Below are 23,540 nucleotides of genomic sequence, written 5' to 3'. Positions count from 1 at the left end.
TGTGATGTAACTCGTGGGTGCCCTTACGCTGCGATCAGCTGACCTTCACATGCGTGCGGAGCAATGAAGGCTGCGCCTTCGTGGGTACAATTGTGTTCCTTACGATCGTGGCACGTCACGCGCGCTAATGCTCATTTGCCTTCGTACAAAAAAGCCCAACAGGCCCCAAGGTAGAGTTATAATAGCGATGAGGTTAATTATTTCGTGCAACAGATCTAATTTGTCGTATAGAATTAAATTACTCAATTCAGTACGCAGGAAGCTGTTTACTTTACTTCGTTTTATTATTCGCATACGCCATGTATCAAAAATTTGCACCTGTTTTTATGTTTAAGTTTAGTGGAATATAAAGCCCGGCGTCGAATTTTCGGTGTATAAACTGGCGACAGCTTTTGGTTGATATTAACTGAGAATGCTAGCTCGTATACTTGTTTATATAAGTCAAGCTCCACACAGTATTGCTGCTGCTCGAGCTCGTGAACGGCTTTTCATGGAGCACCTCAGCTTGTTGATATGACGCTACTCAGTGACGTTCAATGTCATAAGTACCGCTGTATTTCACACGCTAGTTTATTATCTCAGTCGCTGCGAGTAGCTCGTTTGTTTAGATTTCTTCTATGATGTGAACGTCTGCCACGGCTGCTGGCATTCGAGTCGCCTTTTTTAAGCCCCAACCAAACGACCTAAATTAACGTCTGTTTAAATCTCCCACGTAGACAGGCGCGCTTCAGTGGCATGCTCTTGTTTAATCAGTGTGTTAAATTAAAATCAAAAAATAAAATTCTCAGGAGTTTTTTTTTCATGCTCTGCAGGAAAATAATTCGCTTACTCGCGTTACGCGTTATTTCATGTAAGCTTTCTTGGGTTCTGCTATCAGTACTAGAATTTTTTCAACATGAAATTATGTAAAATATACATCGGCCAAGGCTCTTAAAGAAAAGGTGTTCTTTTCAGTCCATCAAGGAGTAATATGAAGACAATATGTATGTCTAGTACCGTACTAATCGCTTAGCCATTCTTCACTCTTTATTCTAAATAAATAACACTAAAAAAATTCTTGGTAAATACTGCTTTTAAAATTGATCATCTCATCGTTCTATGACAGAATATGACATGAGAACGTTAGACCAATTGATGGAAGACGCCGCCCCGACATATACTCAACGCAGCGTCCGGCTATCAAACGCACCGTTACATGGATCGGTCTCCTCTATAGTGAGGCTGCCTGCATCTGGTGCAGGACTGACTAGCATAGCATAACCCCTAACAAAATTTAGAGTCTCCCTAGCTTCTGGTAATCCAAATCAGAAGCTGCCGCGTCTGTAAATTTTCACTGGGACATAGTGATGTCGGCGATGAAGTGTAGGCCTGATGTGGCCTGTCGCCGATTCTTACTAACCGTCTCCATGTAATCCAACTTTCTGTCTTACAGCAGCGTCGTTAGGCTCCTTCTTTTGCTATTACAACTAACTCAATTAAGAATCAATCTCCTGCTTGACCCTACAAACGGTTGCCATGAAACCATTTCCATAGATTACATGTACAAAGAAATAGAAAGGGAACAATGCTCGCTGGAGAGTTTAAATTAGTCGGTTTTAAAAAGTGCGGAGGCTGTTGTGTCGAAGTTCATTTACGATCTTTCACGCACTGCTTTCATTGCTTTCTGTTGCAGTAGATCAACATTGTCCATCATGTTGATCGTTGTTGTCGATGACGGCACCCACCTCGTTTATCTATTCGATGGATAAATCCATTAGTTGCAGTCGCTAATTTTCGCTTTCTATGTGAAAGGAGACTTCACGCTTGCAATCTTGTTTAATTTCGCGTGATGCTCGTAATTCATTGTTTTTCCAGTTCTCGTTTGCACACTGTTACATACCTATATTATATTTCAGGCGACCAATATGTACAGTTTATGCACATAACTTACTCAATTTGAAATTTGAAATTAAATTCTGTTGAATTAATTCATGTTTCACTTTTTACTTTCATGAGCTAACTTGAATTTGCTGCCATGCGTTTGACGTATATAAGATGCTGTCGGCAAACGTTTTATGTGGCATGTAGAAAACTCACACACTATTCAGTTGTTGTGACTCTTATCTATTGGTGAGAGTAGGTTCGTTGGAAGCAACCTTTTCATTAATTTATCATGAGCGAGGAAATATATTGACTGTGACCGTTGAGTGAGGGCGCTAAACCCTTGCTCGGTTAGCTCGCTAGCGATAATCCGTATATCGGCGGTGTCACAAAACACCAGCTGCGTCGAGCCGCTGCGTGCCATTGCCATTGTTGGCCATGTCATCTTTTAGGGCGCTGGTAAAATGACTCCGGAATTTATCGAGTGCATTCCCCGCATATCACAGTTTACAGTTTCTACCTTGAGATCCTATCACAGCTGCTGCAAACTTGCACCCTAAAAATACGGTTTCATTCAACGTTCATCAGGGGGATTGCATTCAGAAAGTTCGAGGTCTCTGCTAGCGTCTGACTTTGTTTTGCTTCGCCATTTTTTTCTGGATACATCTTACCTTGACATGTTTCTTCAATCGGCAATAAATAAATTAGCCCTAAAAATGCATACGTTATTCTAAAGTCCTATTGTTTGTGTACTTATTGTGTCCCACGCTCGTGAATCGCTGGGTAATCTTCCTCATAAATGGCAAGCCTGTCTCGTTTCAATTTCAAAACTTGTATGCTCCCAAAATAGCAAATTAAGATAATTTATTTTGAATCCTCTAAAAATCTACCGTGAATTTTATTAAATAATCATCAACGCTAACTCAGGCTGGTACTGGCGGTAACACGAGCGACCTGAGCGGCTGCTCGAGGTCACCCATCGACACCCGCCGGGAGGGGCACGGCGGTGGGCCCATGGGGGGACATGTGGAGCGTGACATGGACCGCGGTGGGGGCATGAAGACCATGCTGGGCCACACAGACCGGGCCAGCACCGGCAGCAACATGGAGCGACGTAGCTCTGCAGGTAAAAACTACCTAAACAATTAAACTAAAATCAGTTTTTCGTTTTTCTCGTCTTTTCTCACTTTTTTACAAAGAATAAACTAATATAATTTTTTTTCTCGGCCGCTCTCGATTTTTTTTTTTTTTTTTGTGAGATCCAACAGTGTTGAAATGCCGACCCGATTATTTTATAAATATTTTTGAGTGTTTATGAAGTGCGAGTATGTTGATTATTATTTTTCAAGGAATATTATTTTGCTCGTTACAGGTGGAGGAAGCGTGGGTGGAGGGGCTGTCCCCATGGACCGCAACTCCCCCACAGGGAGCCTTGCCTCCAGCCACTCGCAGAGTCAGCTCACGCCCTCTCGTCAGCTCTCGCACGCTGAGAGGCTTCGCAAAGTTCTCGCCGAACTTGTCGAGACCGAAGCCAGCTATGTCAAGGTCAGTGTCACAAATAGGACAGTTACAGCGAGTTAATTTTTATATTTTCTAAGAGAATACATTTCGCCACAGCCAATAGAGTGAGTTCGTTAATATGTCAAGGTCGGTGTCACAAATAGGACAGTTACCACGGTGTTAATTTTTATATTTTCTAAGAGAATACATTTAGCCACAGCTAATATAGAGTGTTCGTTAAGTCACCGTTGGCCTTGTATGTGCAGACGATCACGTGAGAGCAATCGGCAGCAGTATTGATTTATTTTTATTTTATTTGGTTGCCCTAAATGTTACTGTTCCTAATTCTACTACATTTTAACTTTCTCAAGTGTGGTGAAGTGTTAATTACGCCTTATAGTTTAAATAAGCCTTTAATTATGACTGAGGATCTTGTTTCGCTAGTAGCTTGTCAAAAATCATCCCTGGCCGGCTCTATCACTCCTATAATTTTCATCTGTATGTGGGTTAGCAGGCTCCATGCGCTGTTATTTGTTGCGCGTTGCACAGCATAATTGAAGCGTCGCGTGGCATAATATAATGCAGTGGCACTGTGGCATAATATAATGCATAATTGAAGCGTCGCGTGGCATAATATAATGCAGCTCTCACCTCAACGCCTTAGCTTATGCGCCGTCACGCTCTGCCTCAGGGCGCAGCTTCGCCAGACAAAATTTCTGATCAACAGAGCTGTTCTTTCTACAACATTTTCTTGCATCGTCTTCTTCTTCCATAAAAATCTTCTCAGCTACTTGATGTTATAGAAACATTTTTTATTGGTAAATCTTAGTGTTCTTTTCGCGAGTACAAATTTTCCACGAGTACAACTGTGCTTTGGTTATCTTTCACTTGCATTTTTTTTTTTTTTTTTTGCTTTAGCTACTCTAACTAATTTTCATGTCTCATAAAATACTTGCGCAGACTTCAGAAAATAATTTCTCATTTCTTATTTATTAAGAAGCAAAGGTGCGTTACAAGCGAGGATTGTGCTTACCATTTAAGGAGCGTATGGATAGCGACGCGAGGAAGGGTTGTGATGAACGCTATGTTTTTTACGTCGATTTAATCGTGCGATGGTTGTGTGTTTGCGGTCTTCCGCCATTCACCAAACACTTTCGCTGTGTCTCTGCTTTGTTGCTTATCGCCTTGTTAATACCATTAAGAGAATTCAGCAATCACGGCAAGACTTGAATTGCTCATCATTATTGTTTCAAATGATATTGCACGTCTTGTGATACGAGCACGTCTTGTGATACGAGCACGTCTTGTGATACGAGCACGTCTTGTGATACGAGCACGTCTTGTGATGCGAGTACGTCTTTGGATGCAGTAACGTTTTAAAGGTAATGTTCCTTATTTTACTCTTCACGTCGACACAAGGTACTGACGTTCACCTCCAAGAATCCATAAAATTTCATATTGTTATGCTGTTATGGCTGTTTTTAAATTAAGATCATGCAATTTTGTGTGATATTTGAAGGAATATTTCTTCACTAACAAACTTCAGATTGTGTATTTATTAGGGATTACTTGAACTCTGGCATCAGCCACAATACGAATTGTGAATAAGAATGAACGCCACTTGGTTGCCTCATTCATGCACTGTGAACGCTGCTTTGTCGTGCATTTTTAAGGAACAAAGAGAGGCCTCCTACTTCCGGCCAAGAATTGGCGGTGAAGTCAAGCAGAGCGCAAATGACACTTGAGTTTTTGCTGCTTGGTTCCAAATACACAGAAATTTATAATTTCTAGAAAAATTAAATAAAGTTTGTTCCAGAATAAAGGTAGCTGAAAATTAATTGAAAGAAAATCTCAGCTTTCTTTCTTCAGTTAATTGATGTTTCAACTTATAATTATATTTTTTTTTTTGCTTTTTGATGTCGCAAAATGGAAAAATTTACATAAGATTATTCCACCACAATAACTGCCTCATTGGTAAGATCCTAATTTAATAATGTAATCTATGAACACGTCACTGTGCCTGTGTCTTTATTATATTACGTTTTTCATCAATGTGCGCTTTTCTTCCATGCAAACTCTTATGCTTGAAAGCTTCGCCTGTGTCTCACTAATATTTCGTTTATTGCGAGTATTGTCTGCAGGTCTATCATTCATTGAATAAGAACATGGGATCGTATTAAATTTAGTACATAAATGGTTTAACATTCAAGTTTACTCGTGAATAATTCGTGCCACCTACTTATCTTACATTGTCGAGGTGAAGGTTGATCCAATTAAGTGATCATTACTGTTTGCATTAATACTGCAGCTAAGTTACACGATATATTTATACGCTAAAATCCATTCATCGAGTCTCTCGATGTTTTGTTGAATTTGTACGAAGCGGCGAAGCTTGGCTCCCTTGACCTGGTTGCAGGTAAGCGTCACTAAATTAGGCTCTTGCACGGCGGCGTCTCGCGCCCTCACATTCTTCACGCGTTACCTCAATTGATGGCTTATAGTGGTGCCTCTACTTCTTGCTGCGTAGCATGATTGCATAAAAATAAAGTCATCGCTAACACCGATCAATCGTTAGCGATTCATTGGTGAATTGAAGGCTGATTCTGAATTTTGTCTGTAGAACCTGCGTTTTGCAACGGGTCCACATGGAGAATGTCGATGCCAAATTGCTTCTACCGAAACTTCGAGGCCTGCATCGCAGGAAGATTTTATTTATCCAAAAAGACAAATTCTGTGGTTTAATTGCTATTTGGAATTTTTGTGTTTGAAATTATATAAAGGCAAGAAAGCGTTGAAAATTCATAGCAAGATCATATTTATGATCCGTTATAATTTCATCGTCATCCTATTTGAAATAACTTGTTCCCTTCTTTTGTGTGCTTATGCTCGTGAGCTGACTTGCTTTTGATTATTTTTCCTGTGTATATTACGATGTTTGTTTCCCTTCATTTCAGCACCTAAACAATCTGCTGGAGAACTACTTAGAGCCTCTCCGTAACGCCTCCTTCCTGACCTCAGCCGAAGTCACGGCGCTCTTCGGCAATATCAGGGAAATAGTGGCCTTCCAGAGGCTCTTTTTGCAGGCACTCAGAGAGGCCATAGATATCGAGCCCGACTTCCAGAAGTTCGATCAGCCCTACGAGTTTAAGGTTCGGTTTCCTTTATCCATCTCATCTGATACTAATTTTTAATTTCCTCATCTAAAAGTTGTTTCCCTTTGTTACGAAAAATTCACTTAAAATAAATATATTTCTATCACGACCAAGTTTCGAGTCATACTTCTCATCTCTGAATGGCATTTCCGAGTGAGAACATTATCGTTTCAAGCGTTTTAAAAAAAAAAACAACGTTAATTTACCAAATCAACCCTTCGTAGCGAAAGTTTTTCGCCCATGTCATTGCCTGCAAGTCATCTATGAATAAATTTTAGATTAGATCGTTTATAGTGGAGTTCTACACGTGGCTTCAATCGACCTCTTACAATTTTTATTCGTCTACATTTTTTCTGAATGTACCGTAATCGATTTGGTCGCGCGTCTTGCCTTGCAATTCATACTAGCAGGAACCTGTACGTGTACTTCTCATTCACATATATTTCATTTAGAAACCCAGCACATGCAGAGTTGCTTGCAACAACAGTATGCTTATGGTCGTAAAGATCTCATGTTCCGTTATTAAACTTTTGCTCCAGCCGAAAGGTATTCTTATTATCACATTGATTCGCATTCAATCAAAAACAACACGCATAACATCGTTCATGTGTTGGAGCTCATATACAAATTTCGCATCGTTGCCACCGTACTAAATGTTGATGAAAGTAAATTTTTATAACTTGGAAGCTGAAATTGCTTTGAGTCCATCATGTATTGAAAGTGAAATATTTCATTTTTATGATCATTTATATACACTTCATTTGGGATGTTGGGTATTGGTGACTTCATAAATCCTCTTATAAGAGTTAAGTAGCGAAGTGTGCAGCCCTCAAATCTTGTGCAACAGACTTGCACTGTGTACCACTTACCTCTCTATCTTATCCCTACATTTGCTATGGGCTGCACTCTATCTAATCCCTACGTTGCCACTCTCTCATGCCTAAGAAAGATTTTCCCGTGTAGTCATGTCTTCATTTTCAACTTTGTCACAAATCATAAGGCAACAATGGACATCATATATAATATACCATCGGCCGTATGACATGTACCGCAGAAACGTCAGTCATGCCAATTACGCCGAGCTGTCTCTAGTATATATTATAGTACTATGAGCATTTTCAATCCACTACATATTTAATTGACGAAATTATTATAATTAATTATATTAGGGATTAGATGGAAGACGTGGATGATTTTCTCGAATACGATAAATTTGATGCACAGGGGACCAGTTCCGAAATTTAATGCAAGTGCCGTCGATTTATCAGCGTCTGAGATTGCAGGACTAGACAGGCAAGGGTATCGGAAACTCGCATCTTCTCTGTCAGGGAAATATTATGGATACTGAAGTTAAAACCAGTGAATAATTGTGACGCAAATTGTTACAAAGGGATAAGCTATCGATAAAACGATTTAGTCATTTGAATACGATACCGGTTTTGGTGACATGCTCCAAAGACGATCCCGGGTTTGGTGATGTCCTTCAATGACGATACCGGTTTTGGTGATTTACTCCAAAGACGATTCCGGGTTTGATTATTATCTCCGAAGACGGTATAGGTTTTACTTTTCCAAATAGAAAAGTGTTCTCCCCAAACAAGATTCACGTTTATATATTCGAGTATTGCTGACAGCTGAGCCGCAACCATGACATTCACGTAATGCTCGGCATTTGTTATATGATCGCGCAGAACGTGCTGGTGTCCATCGCCAGCGCCTTCCTGTACTACGCGTCGCAGTTCAAGCTTTACTCTTCATTCTGCGCCTCGCACTCAAAAGCTCAAAAAGTTCTGCATCCCAGTGAGTAATCAGAATATGTTGACGAGAGAGTAGAAAATAATTTTAGTTTTATCGTAATTTCTTATGTTGTACCAGGACGAATAAGCTTCGTATTGCTTTCTCATCCCTTTGTATTCAACATCTGCTTGTACACTACGCATTTGTCTAGACTAAGTTCTCCATGGGCGACGCCGTTTATGCCATATGAAGCCGGGAATAGTTAATTTATGGTCGATGAATCACTGCAAATTAGTCGACTCCATTGCTATAATTTTCAGTAGGGTGCCCCCAGCACGTCTTGAAACACGCAGCGGCGTCGACCACAGCAGTCTAACTGTCCCTAAACAGCCGCTCATTTGCGTTAATTACTTGCCTCCGGTGTAAAAAAATGTGTTGGTATCTCTATTGTTTCTTGAGTGTTTCCAGCGGCGAATGTGTGGCCAAATGCGCCTAACGGAAAGCCTTAAAGCGTTTCCTTTCGAGCGACTAACAATACAGTGTGTTTCGCGCGAGTTGAACGAGGCTGCATTTTTTCGGTTCGGTCGATTAAAATTGTTGTTAGCTTCTAAGTAATAGTGTTTTGCTTCGGTTAAAACAAAAAGTTATTTTGAAATCGTTACCTGAAAAACCTTTATTTGCTGTTTCATGGAAGGTGCAAATAAGACCACTATCCTTTGGGTAATGAAATTTTAATTACAAAAGGACGCTCAAAATTGCCCATAATTATAAGAAGTTTTCTCATCGTGCTCAGTGAAGCACCGAAAAACAGCGTGGTTTTAAATTCATTTAACTTGGGACTCGCTGTAAAACTTGAAATGTGCTCAGGCTCTTCTCACCTCTGCAGGCGAAGGCAATCAGGCGCTGCAGGAGTTCTTGGCGTCACGTAACCCGCGTCAGCAGCACTCGGCGACCCTCGAGTCCTACCTCATCAAGCCCATCCAGCGCATCCTCAAGTATCCGCTCCTCCTACAGCAGCTCAAGAACCTCACGGATCCTGGCACTGACGAGAACAGACACCTCGTTGGTGAGACTTTTCTGCCTGCATAGTTAGCCTATTTCTTTTGTAGTCTAAGCCCAGGGTTTGTCGTACCACATCTTTGAACCGAGTTTCGCGATCAGCTACTGAATTGAGTTTTCCTGATCACGCTAAATTAATTTATCCCTCTGGTGTTCTCGGGCTTTGTTTGCTTGGAACCGAGATTTTTTTGTCTCTAATTTTCAAGATATTTTATTTTTCAAGATGTATCAAAATTTTTTTAATTTTTTATGTGATGCACAATGAATGATACTTCAATTTTTGAGCGCCAATTAACTATTTTAATTTCCTTTTAAAAATTTCAAGCCTCTTTGAGATTGATCGACAAGTTTATTTATTTCCACATAATTTTAATTCTACACGAAACTTTTAAGCTCATGTCCTCCCATAAGCAGGCCTGTATTGCCCTTACCATTGCTTATAATGTCGCTCTCTTCCTCCTGCCTGTATGATATTCATGGCACCGCGACCACACATATCAATATTTTTTATGCACCGGTAGTCTCTATTAATATCTCAACGCTGAAGACAAGCAGCCTCGTGCTCGAATATATGCTACCTTCGTCTTTCGCTCATGTCGTATCTGTCATTTCTCTCAATTATGTTTAGTTAGACTTTTCACCCATTCCAATCAGCCTTTCTGCACACTTGGGTTTCGCAGATTAGTTCAAGAATCGGACAGAATCTTATTTCACATTTTTATAATAAACTCGTACTATTCTGAAAAGGTGCATCTCGCTCTGGATTCCACTTAAAAAACAGGTGTTTAGCACCACTTCGACGTTTTAGCGCTTTGGCAGCTTTAGTGAGACTTCTAGTAAACTGTTACGAACGAGTAGTTTTAGTAAACTCATTTCAATTCGTTTTAAGAAATAGAGCTCACTTTTTTACAGTCTAACTCGTGTCAGTCGTAATTCTGGCGATTCACTAGAAGCCAAAGCTTATTTCGATATGTTAGCCGGTAGATTGATTTTAAAAGTGTTCTAAATTTTATAAATTTCACTTCATTCTTTTGAATTGTTGTTTTCTAATCGAGTTGCTGCTGTCAGAGTTGCTTATCTGTGCACGTCTTATATGAATATTAAATAAGTAAGACCTGAAATAAGTAGTAAATAATAATGGTGAATAGTAAATAAGTAAGACACTGCAAATCAAATAAATTTAACAATGCGTAATTGAACGCATTGTTACACACCATATTTCTTTGATGCCGCAATGCTCGCAGATCATAAATATGCTCATAAATGTTCATATGTTGTGTTGTGTGTGCAGAAGCGTTAATGGTGATGGAGAAGGTAGCTGAGCACATCAACGAGATGCAGAGGATCCACGAGGAATACGGGGCCATCTTCGACCATCTCTTCAGGCAGCACCAGAAGGCTTGCAAACAGGTGGAGTCCTCTAAAGTGAATATCAGTTTTTTTTCGTGCACTCTCGTTGAGTTTCATAACCCATGTCTTGTATTGCATGCCCCAACAATATTTAGAGTCGCTCCAGCTTCTGGTAATCCAAATCAGAAGCTGTCACGTCTGTAAATTTTTACTGGGTGGATTCTAAGTCTTTAGTAATCTCTAATAATAACGGCTTAATCGGCCATCGCTGTTGCTTTTACATGTGTTTTATGTTTATCCTCACTTGAACGTTGCAACCTACTTCACTTAACTTCTCTAAATTAACTAATTCTGTCGCCCCAGCCTTAGCTGCTCAATATGAACAGCTTTCTAGCGTAAGTCTGTTGTTAATTTCCGGTCTTTTTCGCTGACCAGGTAAACGTTCATTTCATTTCCAGCAATACTAATGCTTACACTAGTACTCTTCAACTTTGCTTAATTCACCCTCGCACTTGGTCTCATTTTCAAAATCGTTTGTGGCGATTGCATGCTTCTTATTTAACCTCGTACATGTGTGCTCAAGCTCCAGAAAACCTTGCAGTAAAACGATTGCGTCATTTTACCGCGCACGTTTTCCGGCATTCTGACCGCAAATTCTTCTGTAGTCACGCCAAGTTTGGTCATTATGTGTTATTTTTTTTATCTGATTGCAGTAAATAGTTTGACATAATGCACGATTGAAGGCACCAAATTATATGAATTCGTTCTCAAACTAAGCCTGTCTTATCAGGCTTCAATTATCGCACAATAATTTTACTGTAAAATTCACTTCTAATTTGTACAGAAATGCACGTATCGTTCGTTCTCAGTGATGCATTTGATGAGTTATGTAAATATGACATGAATCACTACAGCTATCGAGGAAGATTTTTGGTTTAAGTTTTTGCATGCCAATTCCTAGTATTCTTAGAACCAATTGTTATAATAAAAGGTCAAAAAGCGCGCCGCCGTTTGCATGAGCGTTGTATCAAAAACCGCTATTAGGGACTGTCGTATAGTGTTGCTCAGCTGGTCTGTGAACTGGGTTTTAACATCATGTAGGCTTACTCAGACAATAGAATTTACTTTAATTCAAACGTACATTTCAATATACGACCAGAATTATTTTTTTTTATCTCCAACTCAAGATTTAATTATCAAGCCGTGCGATTGGTGTTCTCTTGTCGTTTTCCAAGATAATGATGAACAATAAATATTAATTTCTTCAATATTACAGCCCGTAGACCTGTCGCTGGGAGACCTTTTGTACTACGGTGGAGTGGAGTGGCTCAACATCTCTGACTTCCTGGGCAAGATAAAGAAAGGACTCGAACTCCACGCCATGTGCTTCGTCTTCAAAACCGCCGTAGTCTTCCTTTGCAAAGAGAGACTACGACAGAAGAAGAAGCTCATGGTCAGTTTTGTGATGTTTATCATTATTTTTCCAGTTCACATTCTATTAGTTCTTGGTCTTTCTTCACTTCATAGTGAAGATAAAATGATAGTTATGACAACACATTGCGTTAACAGCTACAGCCATATATTCAGACGATTCAAGGGAAAGCTTATTACGGCTTGCGTAGAATTCGTGGATCAAGTTATTTTTGCTTTTAAATCAATTAACGTTATGTACAATTAACATTATTCACCATTTTTCAGAGTTGTATGCGATTAATCTATACTTACCATCTGTTCAAGGTATCTGATGAATATCTCCTCATTTTTATCTCCATTATATCCACTATACACATGATAATTAATTTTTTCATATTTTTAGCGCAGGATATTATTGATATTTTTATTTGCATTTCCCTTGTGATTTGAATTTATGAAGAGATTCTCGTTGGTGTCTGCAGGGCGGCGGGTCTGGGAAGAATTGCATTGCCCGTTTGATTTGAATTTATGAAGAGATTATCGTTATATCCACAGGGCGGCGGGTCTGGCAAGAACAACTCGGCGGAGGTGGAGATCATCAGGTACCAGGTGCTGATTCCGGTGACGGAGGTGCAGGTGAGGGCGTCGTCCATGAAGGACATGGACAGCCACTTCCTCTGGGAGCTCATCCACCTCAAGAACCAACTGCAGCGACGCTCTGAGAAAGTCTATCACCTCAGTAACAGGTTACCAATACACGCTTGCTTAATGAAATACCATCTTCAGTTAATGAGGCAGACGATAAATATGAAGTGAATTAGGAAAAAAATAAATCTGATTATTGTAAAACTGCAGCGACGCTCAGAGAAAGTCTATCACCTCAGTAACAGGTTCTTAATACACGCTCGCTTCCTGAAACACAATCTTCAGTTATGTTCAGTTAATGAGGCAGACGATAAATATGAAGCAACTTGAATAAATCTGATTATTATCAAATATTACTGAGTAAATTTTCGAAATTATTTTATCAGTTTTGCTATCGATTCATATTTAACTATTTGTAAATGAAGTGTGGTTTTAATAATGGAAAATGGATTTTTGACTGGAATATGTCATTGGTAATTAGAATATTTCTTGTTCGATCAACTAAGAGAATGAAAAATCTGTGTAGTGACGTCATTGAAATAATTTCGATGCACTTTTTAAGTTTTTATATGCATACTTTGGTCCCCGAAATTCTCAGCTTTAGTTTTCATTTAAACGGAAGTATTTTCTTCAATTTTAAGTTCAAATTGCTTGTCTTGAGATTTATTATAGAATCAATACGACCAAGTTACTTCAAGTTTACGTTTTTATTCGCAAACTATTATGTCAAGTTAATAAAATTTTTTTCACTGACAGCACGTCCGAGTTCCGCAACGCGTTCCTGAAGACCATCCGTCAGATCATCCGCGAGTCCGTACGCAACATGAGCATCCCTAACAAGGGCTCCGCGGGTGATAAGGATGGCGGTGGCAGTGGCGCCAGCGGTGGTGGTAGCGGTGGCAGCCGTGGTGGCAGCATCGGTAGCAGCAGCGGTGGTGGCAGCAGCAGCAGTAGGCAAATGAATACCAGCACCCTGCAGTCGAACCGCTCTGCTGGAGGTCGCCGCAAGCAGCAGCAGATGTGAGAAGCCACATAACAAACGTATACTGATAATGTTATGATTCAAACATGCTTTTCTCTCGTGGTTTCAGAAACTGGCTTTTAAATGTTCCAATAGTCACCCACTAAGTATTTTTTTTATCAAATGAAAGGCCAGCAGTCCATCAATGCCATATTATTGAGATACATGCGGTAATTTATTCATTACCGCTTGGATCTTATAACATAAAATACACTCGTAACTCGCCTAAGATAGTTGCCTAACTTATTTCTCAGTCGTAAACGGTCACACAATGGAAGTTCATTTTCCTCACAAGCCTTATTCCTCCCTCAGGAACCAATCAACGTCCCTGCAGCGACACTCAACGGGCGTCATGGACTACGGTAGCAACTTGGAGAGCTACGATAACGTGCCAGAGACGCAACACAACGGGCACGAGCCCCACCATAACGGGCATGAGGTGCAGCGTAATGGGCATCTCCCCCAGCAGCAGCAGCAACATGAGCTGAACGGGGCATACAGGAACTGGGGCAAGACAGGGTCCGATGCTACCGGTGAGTTCCATCTAATATTGAGTGCCGCTTCTTGATGGCATTGAATGATTAATAATTTATTGAAAACTTTTCTCGTGGAAATCTTACATCTATCAAAATGTCTCCGAAAACTTTCTTTGAGAATTTTCCCTTTCAAAACAAGCTTTTTCCGAACTAAACAAAAAACTTCTCATCTTATGAATGCATTGTTCTCTGTGAAGCTGTTCACTAATAACTTTTATGAAAGACTAGATTTTTAAATGGTTAGCAGTTAACGAGGAGACGATGTTTTCTGTTAACTCTCGGAAATTTGTGTGCTGAAATAACTTTCCAAATGCTTAGCATAACTGACTAATGAACAATAATTATGCTGCCTCATCTTCATGATAGTCTCTGTATAAAATGGTCGTTGATAAATACTTCTTTATTACATTGGTGTAAAGGTTGCACGCTAAGCTTTCCGTTTTTGTAGGTTACTGTGTTTTTATTTGCTTTCTTCATTCGTACCGTTTTGTTATAAAATTTATTCAGTAGGACTTCATGGTTGAAAGTCAGTGTAGGAACATATTTTCGGCTCATTTCGAAGAAAACTTTCCATGGCTGCGCTCAAAGAACGTGTTATTACTATACCACCTTCTTGCCACTTATTCCAATGATAATGTAATAAAAACACTCGAGGTTTGCTGTTATTCACGTGATTTTCTTGTGTTAACGCGGCCTGTGAGTCGTTTCCTCGTGGTCAAGTACTGAGCTAATATATGGTACTCTCTTCAGTATTGTTATTCTGGTAACATCGTCCCGATTTATCCTGCTTATTGAATTGCGCAACTAATTCCGTACACACAGTCGGGCTAGCTATGGAAAAAAATTTCCTGCATTATTTTATTTTGATAGTAATTAGTTGACTGACGATGAGTACAGTTGTATCGTTGATATATGATTTACATCGCATTTATAGATCTGCTTCTTATCGTTTTCGTTTTGTTATAGCTGCCTGGTAACATCACAATTTCCATGAACTTTGTGTACGCATTCATTTTTTTAAGTGTAATGCATATGTTGGGCATAGGACACTAACATCAAGTTAAAATAACTGTGATTTTGTTTCACTTTTGTTCGTATACCTTCAACTTCACGTATACCAGTTTTCGCTTAGTTTGTTTTGCGTAACAAATAAATTCGTTTGTGCAAAATGCATGTATTTCAATTCATTTAAATTTACTCTTGCTAACGAATTAGTAGAAGCGTCATTACTTTTCTCTTCAGTTCGATGATGCTCGAACTCACTCATTGAGGCTCGTTACACTGCTTAGTCACATCACCGCACATCACTTAGCACTGATACCATTCGCTTCCAACTTAAAAAAAAGTACGGCACTGAATCCTTCAATACTGCCTCGCAACTCCAAAAACTCCACTTCCTCCTCCAACCTCTCGCTGCCGCTGCGGTGCTGCCTCCCTCCGTCAATCTCTTCAGACGAGCAAAGTGATTCCACTACCAAGAGTGACTTGGCTCCTCCACCGCCGCCTCCACCTCCTCATCAACAGCAGCAGCAGCATCAGCAACAACAGCAACAGTATCAACAACATCAATCCAGTAACACCGAGCTTGGTCATCGGCCTAACAACAATCATTTTCAAGATCGTTCCGACCGAAGTGATCGATCGAGTGTCACTGAAAGATCAGTCCAGGAAAGAGCAGCGCCCGGTTCCGGAGAGCGTTACCGCAACGGTCGTGGGAGTTCAGGTGGCGATCGGCCTCACGACCGCACCTCTTTGTGTGGAGGAGACACATCCTCCCGCAGCAGCTCCCGACAGAGAGGTGCTTCTGGACGAGACTCGGTGCCGAGGTCGGACATGGAAGAAGATGATATCCTGAGTGGCGCTGAAAGTCGCCGTAGAGCCACGCTAGGTCGCACCCCAAATCATCTCTCATTGTCGACCTCGTCAACGCTGTCCACAGCATCCACGGGCTCTCAGGCCAAACTCATTCAGGCCTCCAACACTCCTGGCAGCTACCAGTCCAAGGGCAACAGCAAACCAGGTACCTGTCCCGTCTCCACTGATATATATTATTCTTCATTCTGTAATAATTACATACTCGAATCCATTATTTACGAAAGCGTTCTCATGAAGATTATTCTCTTTGTTTTGTTGGACCTCATAATATTTGATTTCACGCATGTAATAAAAATTAATGCTGTGAAATAAATATACTGATTTTCCTTAATCTTCGTTTCCTAAAGGTTCTCCGGTATGGAAGCCCCGTGAGAACTTCTCGAACCGCGGCAGCAGCACGTCCTTGGCTACCGCTCCCGGAGGAGGGCCAGATCGTGACCCCGGTAATGAAAGTATGACACTCCCTCGCGCCGGAAAGACCTTCAACACCTTCGGGAGGGGAGAAGAGCACCGATACTCGGAAGGCAAGAGAGGTAGCGGTGCCAACATCAGCGGCAGTATGAGCGGCAGCATTGGAGGCAACATAAGCAACACTGGATACAATAAACATCAGCCGCATTCTCTACAAGGCTCAACCAAAACACTCCATTGCTGATTCTCTGCCATCATCGTCTCTTCATCTTGCTTTCATGACATTCCAATCGCTCAACTCATCACCATGATATATATTCTACCTTTTAAGACTCACTTGATAACTTGTGCCGGAGCAGCACAAACGGCGTCTCCCATCATACGCACTACGCATCCTCAACGCGACATTGCGCCTCTTGTCTACAATTCTACTAATCTTTTGACGAAGAATCTGACATGGAGATCCCGGCGTTGGTTGATAATTCTTAATACAATTGCGTAGCACTTCAATGCTTTAGAATTGATTAGAATACAAAGTAATACTACAACTGGCGTGCAAAAGTGTCTGAGGCGATTTAATGCCATGCCGTACTTTTCTTGAGCGCCTTTGCTACACTTTTGCTCGTCGGCTGCTCCTGCTCATGTCTAATCTGTAAAGAAAAAGAGTCACTTTGATATTATTATACTAGTGTTATGAAGACGCGATTTGTCAAACTGTTGTTGAAATCTAATTTTCTCTAATTGCTTTCATGAGATTCATTTTAATAAGGTTACTGTTAGGTTATTCGTATTGAACATCGTGGCGCTAGAATGAATGTGGTGTTAGATATAAGTGCAAACGTGAGCTCCTGGCTCTTCAGTGGGAGGAATATCGAAATGACAGATATTTAATTATCCTTTAAAATCTCGACTGCAATTTTTAATATAGTTATATAATGCTTTATCCTACGTAGAACATCATTGTCTTCAGCCGCAACGTCTCTTTCCGAGAAAAAACTATTTGAGCTTAGACAGTTTCCGTAAATTTACTCAGAGTCTAAGGCCCTTTTCCAATGCTTTCGTTGAGGTTGCCGCTTTAGTTGTCCCTTGCTACCTTATGCGATGTCGACCTTAAATGGGGAAATATTAGGAAGCCTTTCCACCCAAGCATCCACCAAGCATCGCTGGCGTTGACCGAACCTATATTGCCCTCAACGATGCCAAGCTGTTCTGCCACAATTTTATGGCTTATTATTACACCGAATGAATCTCTAATTGTGTGCGATGTTCTTCATTAGAGCGACTGCATTATGTACGAGCAGCGTGCAATATCTCAATTCTCTCATTTTTATTTTGGTCGTGGATTTCCTAAAGCCGTGCGTGGCCCTTACCCTGACAATGCTTTGCTTCGAATCTCTATTATTAGTATTATGTATGATCTCGTTCTTTGATAGTAAGAAATGCGATCAATTTGTGGCGTCTTCTGGAAACTTATTTCTCATGACCTTCTTAGTTATACTCAAATCGCGAGAATATACCCCTCTGGTGTTTGAAGGCAATAAATGTGGAAATGTCCCGTGGTAACTATACTGTTATTGAGAATAATATTAACATGCTACCCCTGATCGTATGTTCAAAGAAGTTGTCGACGGCATTCGACTGCCACTCTGTTTGTCTGTCAGGCTCGAGGGCCCTTAATTATTGTTCTTGGGCTTGCTCACGTCAAATGAGACAATTTCGGTGTTTGTGTAATATTTTTGCGACAAACTTCGCTGCTCGTTGACTATCCAAATATAGTAATGTGAGAACTGAAACCAATTTCTGAAGCATAGGATTTTTTGCCAGAACTTTTGTCTCTTGTCCTTGTGTACGTTATTGGCGTATAGCGAAAGCGTTGTTGGCGGCCATCACTCGTTTTAATGCAACTTTGAGACAATAACTCACAAAAGGACAATGAAGCCTCGATACAAATGCACTCTGTCGCGCTTCTGTTTGTGACCGTTAAGCTGGAACGCTAATTTGCTTTGTATTGATAGTATGGTTTGAGGGGCAGCGAGTTATCTCAGTTGGTCGCGAGGCGTTTACGTGTCGAGATGTGTAACTCTAAGGTCGCTTATTGTACATAGTTTTAGCTCCTACGGCTGTTATTGATGCTCTTCATTCTTCTCGAGCCTAGAGTCACACTGTGTTCTCTGTGCTGTCCCTGCTACTTTTCCTAGACTCTTTAGGTTAGGATAGAAGCAATGCGTTTAAGGTTGGAGCCACTATACTCCGAACGCACTCTTCGGTTCTAAGTCGGTTGGACGGCCTATGCCGTTCTTCCCAATCAGTTTTAAACAAATTAATTTTTTTCTTACGTGTTTAAAGTTCTATTTGTTGGTTGTATTGAAATTATGATTTATGTTGGTAAAAAGATTGTTGGTTCCTTCTGGAACAAAATTCATTTGGTGGCTGAATCTTAGAATTACAATAAGGCTTCTTTGTGGAGACAATGCTTTCCTGTGCATCTCCTAGCTCAGCTTCTAGTATTTGATTACATTTGTTTAACACCGATCAGAAATTCTACGCGGGGCAACGAATGCTCTCGTTATATTTGATCGGTGTTCTGAGCTTTGCATTTATGAAGATTAGCTTCTTGTACTCTGATGCATCAAAAACTGAGTTAGTTAATGTCGAGCGAGATGCTTGTCACTACCACCTTGAACAGCAACACATAACTTAGCTAAGCCGCCCATCCTTGGCTATATTTTTGCACAAAAATAATCAAACGCATCTCTTTTGTGCGTAAATGTTATGCTCATCCTTTAGTGTCAGCATCCAACCCTTCTTTCCCAGGAACGCTCTGTTGCTTCTGTCTAGCTGTAATTTTTATTGTTATCTTTAATATTGATGCTTATAATGTTTTCGTGGTATTTGATTATTGTGTGCCAAACTAAAAACTCTAAACTCTAGTCATGTTGTCTGTAAAGTGAAACTGTGCTTCGGCTCGTAGCTGTTCTTCACAGCCCTAAATATTTGACCGGCAAATTCTCTGTTCATAGAATAATTTACATATTTGAAGCTCAAGAAAACATTTTTATGCTTTATATGCGATAATTTTTGCGAGAGTAAATGGCAGGAATTGCTAGGATCTTGTTTCTCAGCATTAATTTTGACATGAACATAATTTACTGAAGTGTGTTTTCCTGACAGAGCTCACTATAATCCTCAAGTTGCGCACAATATTAAACTATTCACGAAGTCAATAATAACTTTTGAGGCTATCAAGCCAAGACAAAGCTCTATCCTAGTAAAGAAATCTCGAGCGAGGTTTCCTTCTCGTCTACTTTTCCATCGCCCTGTCGATATTCCGGTGGCTGTTCAAATTTCCTGGTAACCATCACTTTCCTGAGTAACTCCTCTTTACGATCTGTTTCGATGCATCGAATTTATCGTACTCGTTTGAGAACAATTGAAACTTTAGTCTTGTATCGCAAGGATCCGATGATTGCCATTACCGTAGAGGTTATTAGCATTCTACGATGATGAAAGAAATATAGGCTGAAATGTAAATCGTTTTCGGCTATTGACGATATTTTTATCTTGTGTGCCAGTTTTCCGTACTTAGATACACTGGTTTTCAAAATTAACCTCCGTTCACAAATGATCACGGAAAGAGACTAATTATTATTACATTTTTCAATTACAAGCACGGGAATATAAATTTTTAATTTAATGTCTGTTTTTTGTTGATTGGCCCATTGAATTTGTCAACATAAAATCTAACCCCGTTCAAGTACGATTTAAGAATTTGTTAATAGATATCCTAATTTGTTCAGCTGCTGATAAAACTCCGCTTCAGATGTACATCGTCGGTGAATCCAGCTAACATGCGATTTTGCCTTGGGAAAACAAGCACAATTACAGCTCTGATCATCTCCAGCCAAGTGCGATCGTTGAAATCATGTCTTGCATGCGTGGATTTTCATGTAGAGATCACCTTACCTAGCACAATCATCACTGGCAGTTCGTTACATGCGTAATGTAATGCATTAAATATGAACTCGTAGTGACCTTTTTACTTTCAGCGAGAGGAAGTGTGATCATTCTTCTATTCTGACTAATTCTCTACAGGAAACTTCCATGCATGTTAGACTCGAGCTGAGACAAGTGTTGTAACATAGGCAAGATACGTATACAGACTTATTGTGTTGAAACATGGCATTAAACTATTTATACAAGTACGGTCTCTCTTTCTTTCCTAACCCTCATGTGTCTTTTTATTAAAATAAACATTTACGTACACATTGCACTATTGGCTGTCACCAATACCGAATGTTTCCTCTCTACTGAACTTGGCATTTGCTTTGGGCTCCGGGTGTTGCTAATTCAACATTACTCAATTCTTGCTATGAATCTTTAAAAAGAAATCATTTTCTATGCGCTAATTTTTCGATGAAAATAACGCGAATGTAACTTTTTTAGCTGGCTTACCTCAACCAAGCAGCTAACTATTTGTGCTTAAATACTAACATTTATTTGCTATGCTGTCAATTGGAGTTCAGGTAACTATTATTAATTTTTTCAGAATATATGTTTTGTCCTTCAATACTTAATAAAATTTTGTAAATAACATGAAATACCTTTCAGCAATTTTCAGATAGATTCCCTAAAATGTTTAAAGTTTGAATTCTAATGAATTTTCTGTGGCTATTTGGCAACATTTCTCGTTTATTTTTCAGGCATCGTTGCTACTCCAACACTAGAGTACAAGACCGTTACAGTGTACCGCGGTCATCCGTCGCTTAGTGCCAGCCATCGGCGCACAGCTCCTGGCTCTACTCCTGTTATCGGTGCTGGCGTGGACAAAGATTACAGGCATTCAACTTACACTCGTGCAGACCAATGCCAAAACACTCTTGGTATCCCCCCGCTTTATACACATCATAGCAGCTCGCTTCTTCAAGGAGGAACGAGTGCAGCAACCCAGCGGTCTCAAGTTACTACTCATTCACCAAGTTCAAGTGTCACAAGTCGCATTCAAACAATTCCTTCGAATAATCGTCATTTATTATCAGGTTCATCAAATATTTCGTTCAGAAATGGCGGTGATGTGCCGAAGGCTGAAGGAACCAATCCTCCTACCCCCAGGAACGCTTGCAATGAACCAACTTTAGCTCGATCATTTTCTAGCGACGGCCACTGGGAAAATTCCCCTGAAGCAGCCTCAAATAAACGCCCTAAGAATACGGAAATAGCTTCTAAAGTTATTCAACCTGGTTTTGGATACCGCATTGAACCTGGCATCCCTCGTAACTCACAGCGTCAGCATGCTGGGCTGACTGCAACCAGAGGCAATGAACTTCATGGTGGTGTTAGCGTCACGGCCCCTGGTCGAGGTGAGCGCTTCCCACATCCTGTGAACAAGTATACGTATGAACAGCCTCTTCACCGAAGCATAAACTTGCCGGGTGTTGCTAGCCAGTCCGAGTCTAGTGCATCACAAGAAGAGGGTTGGAGTATCAGTAAGAAAAGTGCCAGTCTTTCTACGCGAAACAAATCTAGCGGGAATGCTTCGGACTCTGAAGTCACGGATGAAACCCCAATTTTAAGAAATAAATATCTCCGGAATTCATACCAAAATCTCTCAGAATTTGATGATTCCTACGATTATCCAGACCGTTGTTCTCGTAATATTGTTCCTCAGCAGCATCCTCATATTCGCCTACCCGTTACCGCTATGCCGCAAACAGCATCGCTTCCCCAAGGCATAAAGAAAAGCGTTATAGTAAGCGGGGACGTCCCAGGCCTACTGAAGGCTTACGAAGGGACGGATCGATCTCTTGAAACCAAGTGCAATATTCGCAGAACATGCGCCGTCGAAAAAATTGTCAGTGATTGGGAGTTCGAAAGAATCTTGCAAAGTGATAGAGGTGAAACGGTCCCACAGATAAAAAATTTTAAAACGTCACGAGAACGGTTTATTGACCGCAGTGAAAGCAAACACCATGCTGTTAGTACGCTAGGAACCTTCACTGATTTCCTTTCCTCTCTACCTGCTCAGTCTTCTGTTGCTCCAGCTGGTCCATCTAAATCATTGAACAGTCCAAACTTCACATCGTCTTGGAGGAGTGTACCGCGAAACTTAGGTTATTCTCGCCCAAGATGTTCATCAGAAAGTTTCGCCGACAACGACGATCGGAATTTACCCTCTTCAGTAACGAGAATATCAGTGAGAGGAGGCAGGGAAATGTCTAATGCCGTAGGAGGGAAGCCGTTCACTCAGTCTTATTCAAGAAGCGGTCATACCGTTGACCCACGAAGGAACTCTCTGGCGTCCGAGTCTCACTCTGTCGACACATCCACCAGCTTCGATACGATTACTATAGATTCTCTTCTGGAACAACTAAAAGCGCTTAAATGATTGTTATTCTGTATATGTCGTTTATTGAGAATGTCGAAGAGCTAAGTATTGTATTATTTAATGCGATCTTATTTTTTATTAATTACTCTTTCAAATTTAACACAAATTGCAGATAAAGTTACTTTCTTACCATTTCTAATGTTGATGAATAAATTTAAATTGTTTCCGTTCATTGTATTAGATCTATAAAAACTAATTTATTTTAGGTTTGTATTATAAGAAGCAATAGGCCATGACTCATAATTGTGCCACCTGCATTGAAGTATTCATGAATAAATATTTTTAACTGAAAACGCAACTCTCGTTTCATTCCATTAATTTAATCAAGTTGAAGAGGTTCTAGATTGTGAAATGAAACCATAGGCGTTTGAAATTTTAAGTAGACACAAGATATGCTTGCCGACCAACAACTCGTCGAAATATGAGCATTAAATCTGTTTTAAAAATGCCGATACCAATAATAGAATAGAAGTACAACTTAACTTGACCTATTGCCGAATTTATAGAGGTAACTAAGTCATCTGGTATTTCATAGGCATTACCATGGGAAAGATGAGAGCTTAGATCTAATCGCAATGCTGCTATTTTCCTGCCTAGAA

General features: G+C 40.3%; 1 protein-coding gene across 6 annotated transcripts in view; it reads left to right on the top strand.

Annotated features, from left to right (window-relative positions):
• Positions 1-23,235, top strand: part of LOC108678482 — a 44,096-nt gene extending 20,861 nt beyond the window's left edge. For 3 of the 6 annotated variants that reach the window (XM_018166925.2, XM_018166928.1, XM_018166929.2), the window contains 11 exons: positions 2,788-2,986; positions 3,233-3,405; positions 6,315-6,509; positions 8,204-8,312; positions 9,136-9,315; positions 10,600-10,733; positions 11,935-12,111; positions 12,627-12,817; positions 13,473-13,736; positions 14,050-14,270; positions 21,260-23,235. In XM_018166925.2, coding sequence (XP_018022414.1) covers positions 2,788-2,986; positions 3,233-3,405; positions 6,315-6,509; positions 8,204-8,312; positions 9,136-9,315; positions 10,600-10,733; positions 11,935-12,111; positions 12,627-12,817; positions 13,473-13,736; positions 14,050-14,270; positions 21,260-22,941 — 3,525 coding nt within the window. In that variant the 3' untranslated portion in view covers positions 22,942-23,235. The other 3 variants (XM_018166927.2, XM_018166926.2, XM_018166930.2) reach the window with 3 other exon arrangements.
• Positions 23,236-23,540: the final 305 nt, after the last annotated feature.

Source organism: Hyalella azteca, unplaced genomic scaffold, assembly GCF_000764305.2.
Source record: "Hyalella azteca isolate HAZT.00-mixed unplaced genomic scaffold, Hazt_2.0.2 contig642, whole genome shotgun sequence".
Lineage (NCBI taxonomy): Eukaryota > Metazoa > Arthropoda > Malacostraca > Amphipoda > Hyalellidae > Hyalella > Hyalella azteca.
The sequence above is the reverse complement of the archived record's forward strand: the minus strand, read 5'-3'. Positions and strand labels throughout refer to the sequence as shown.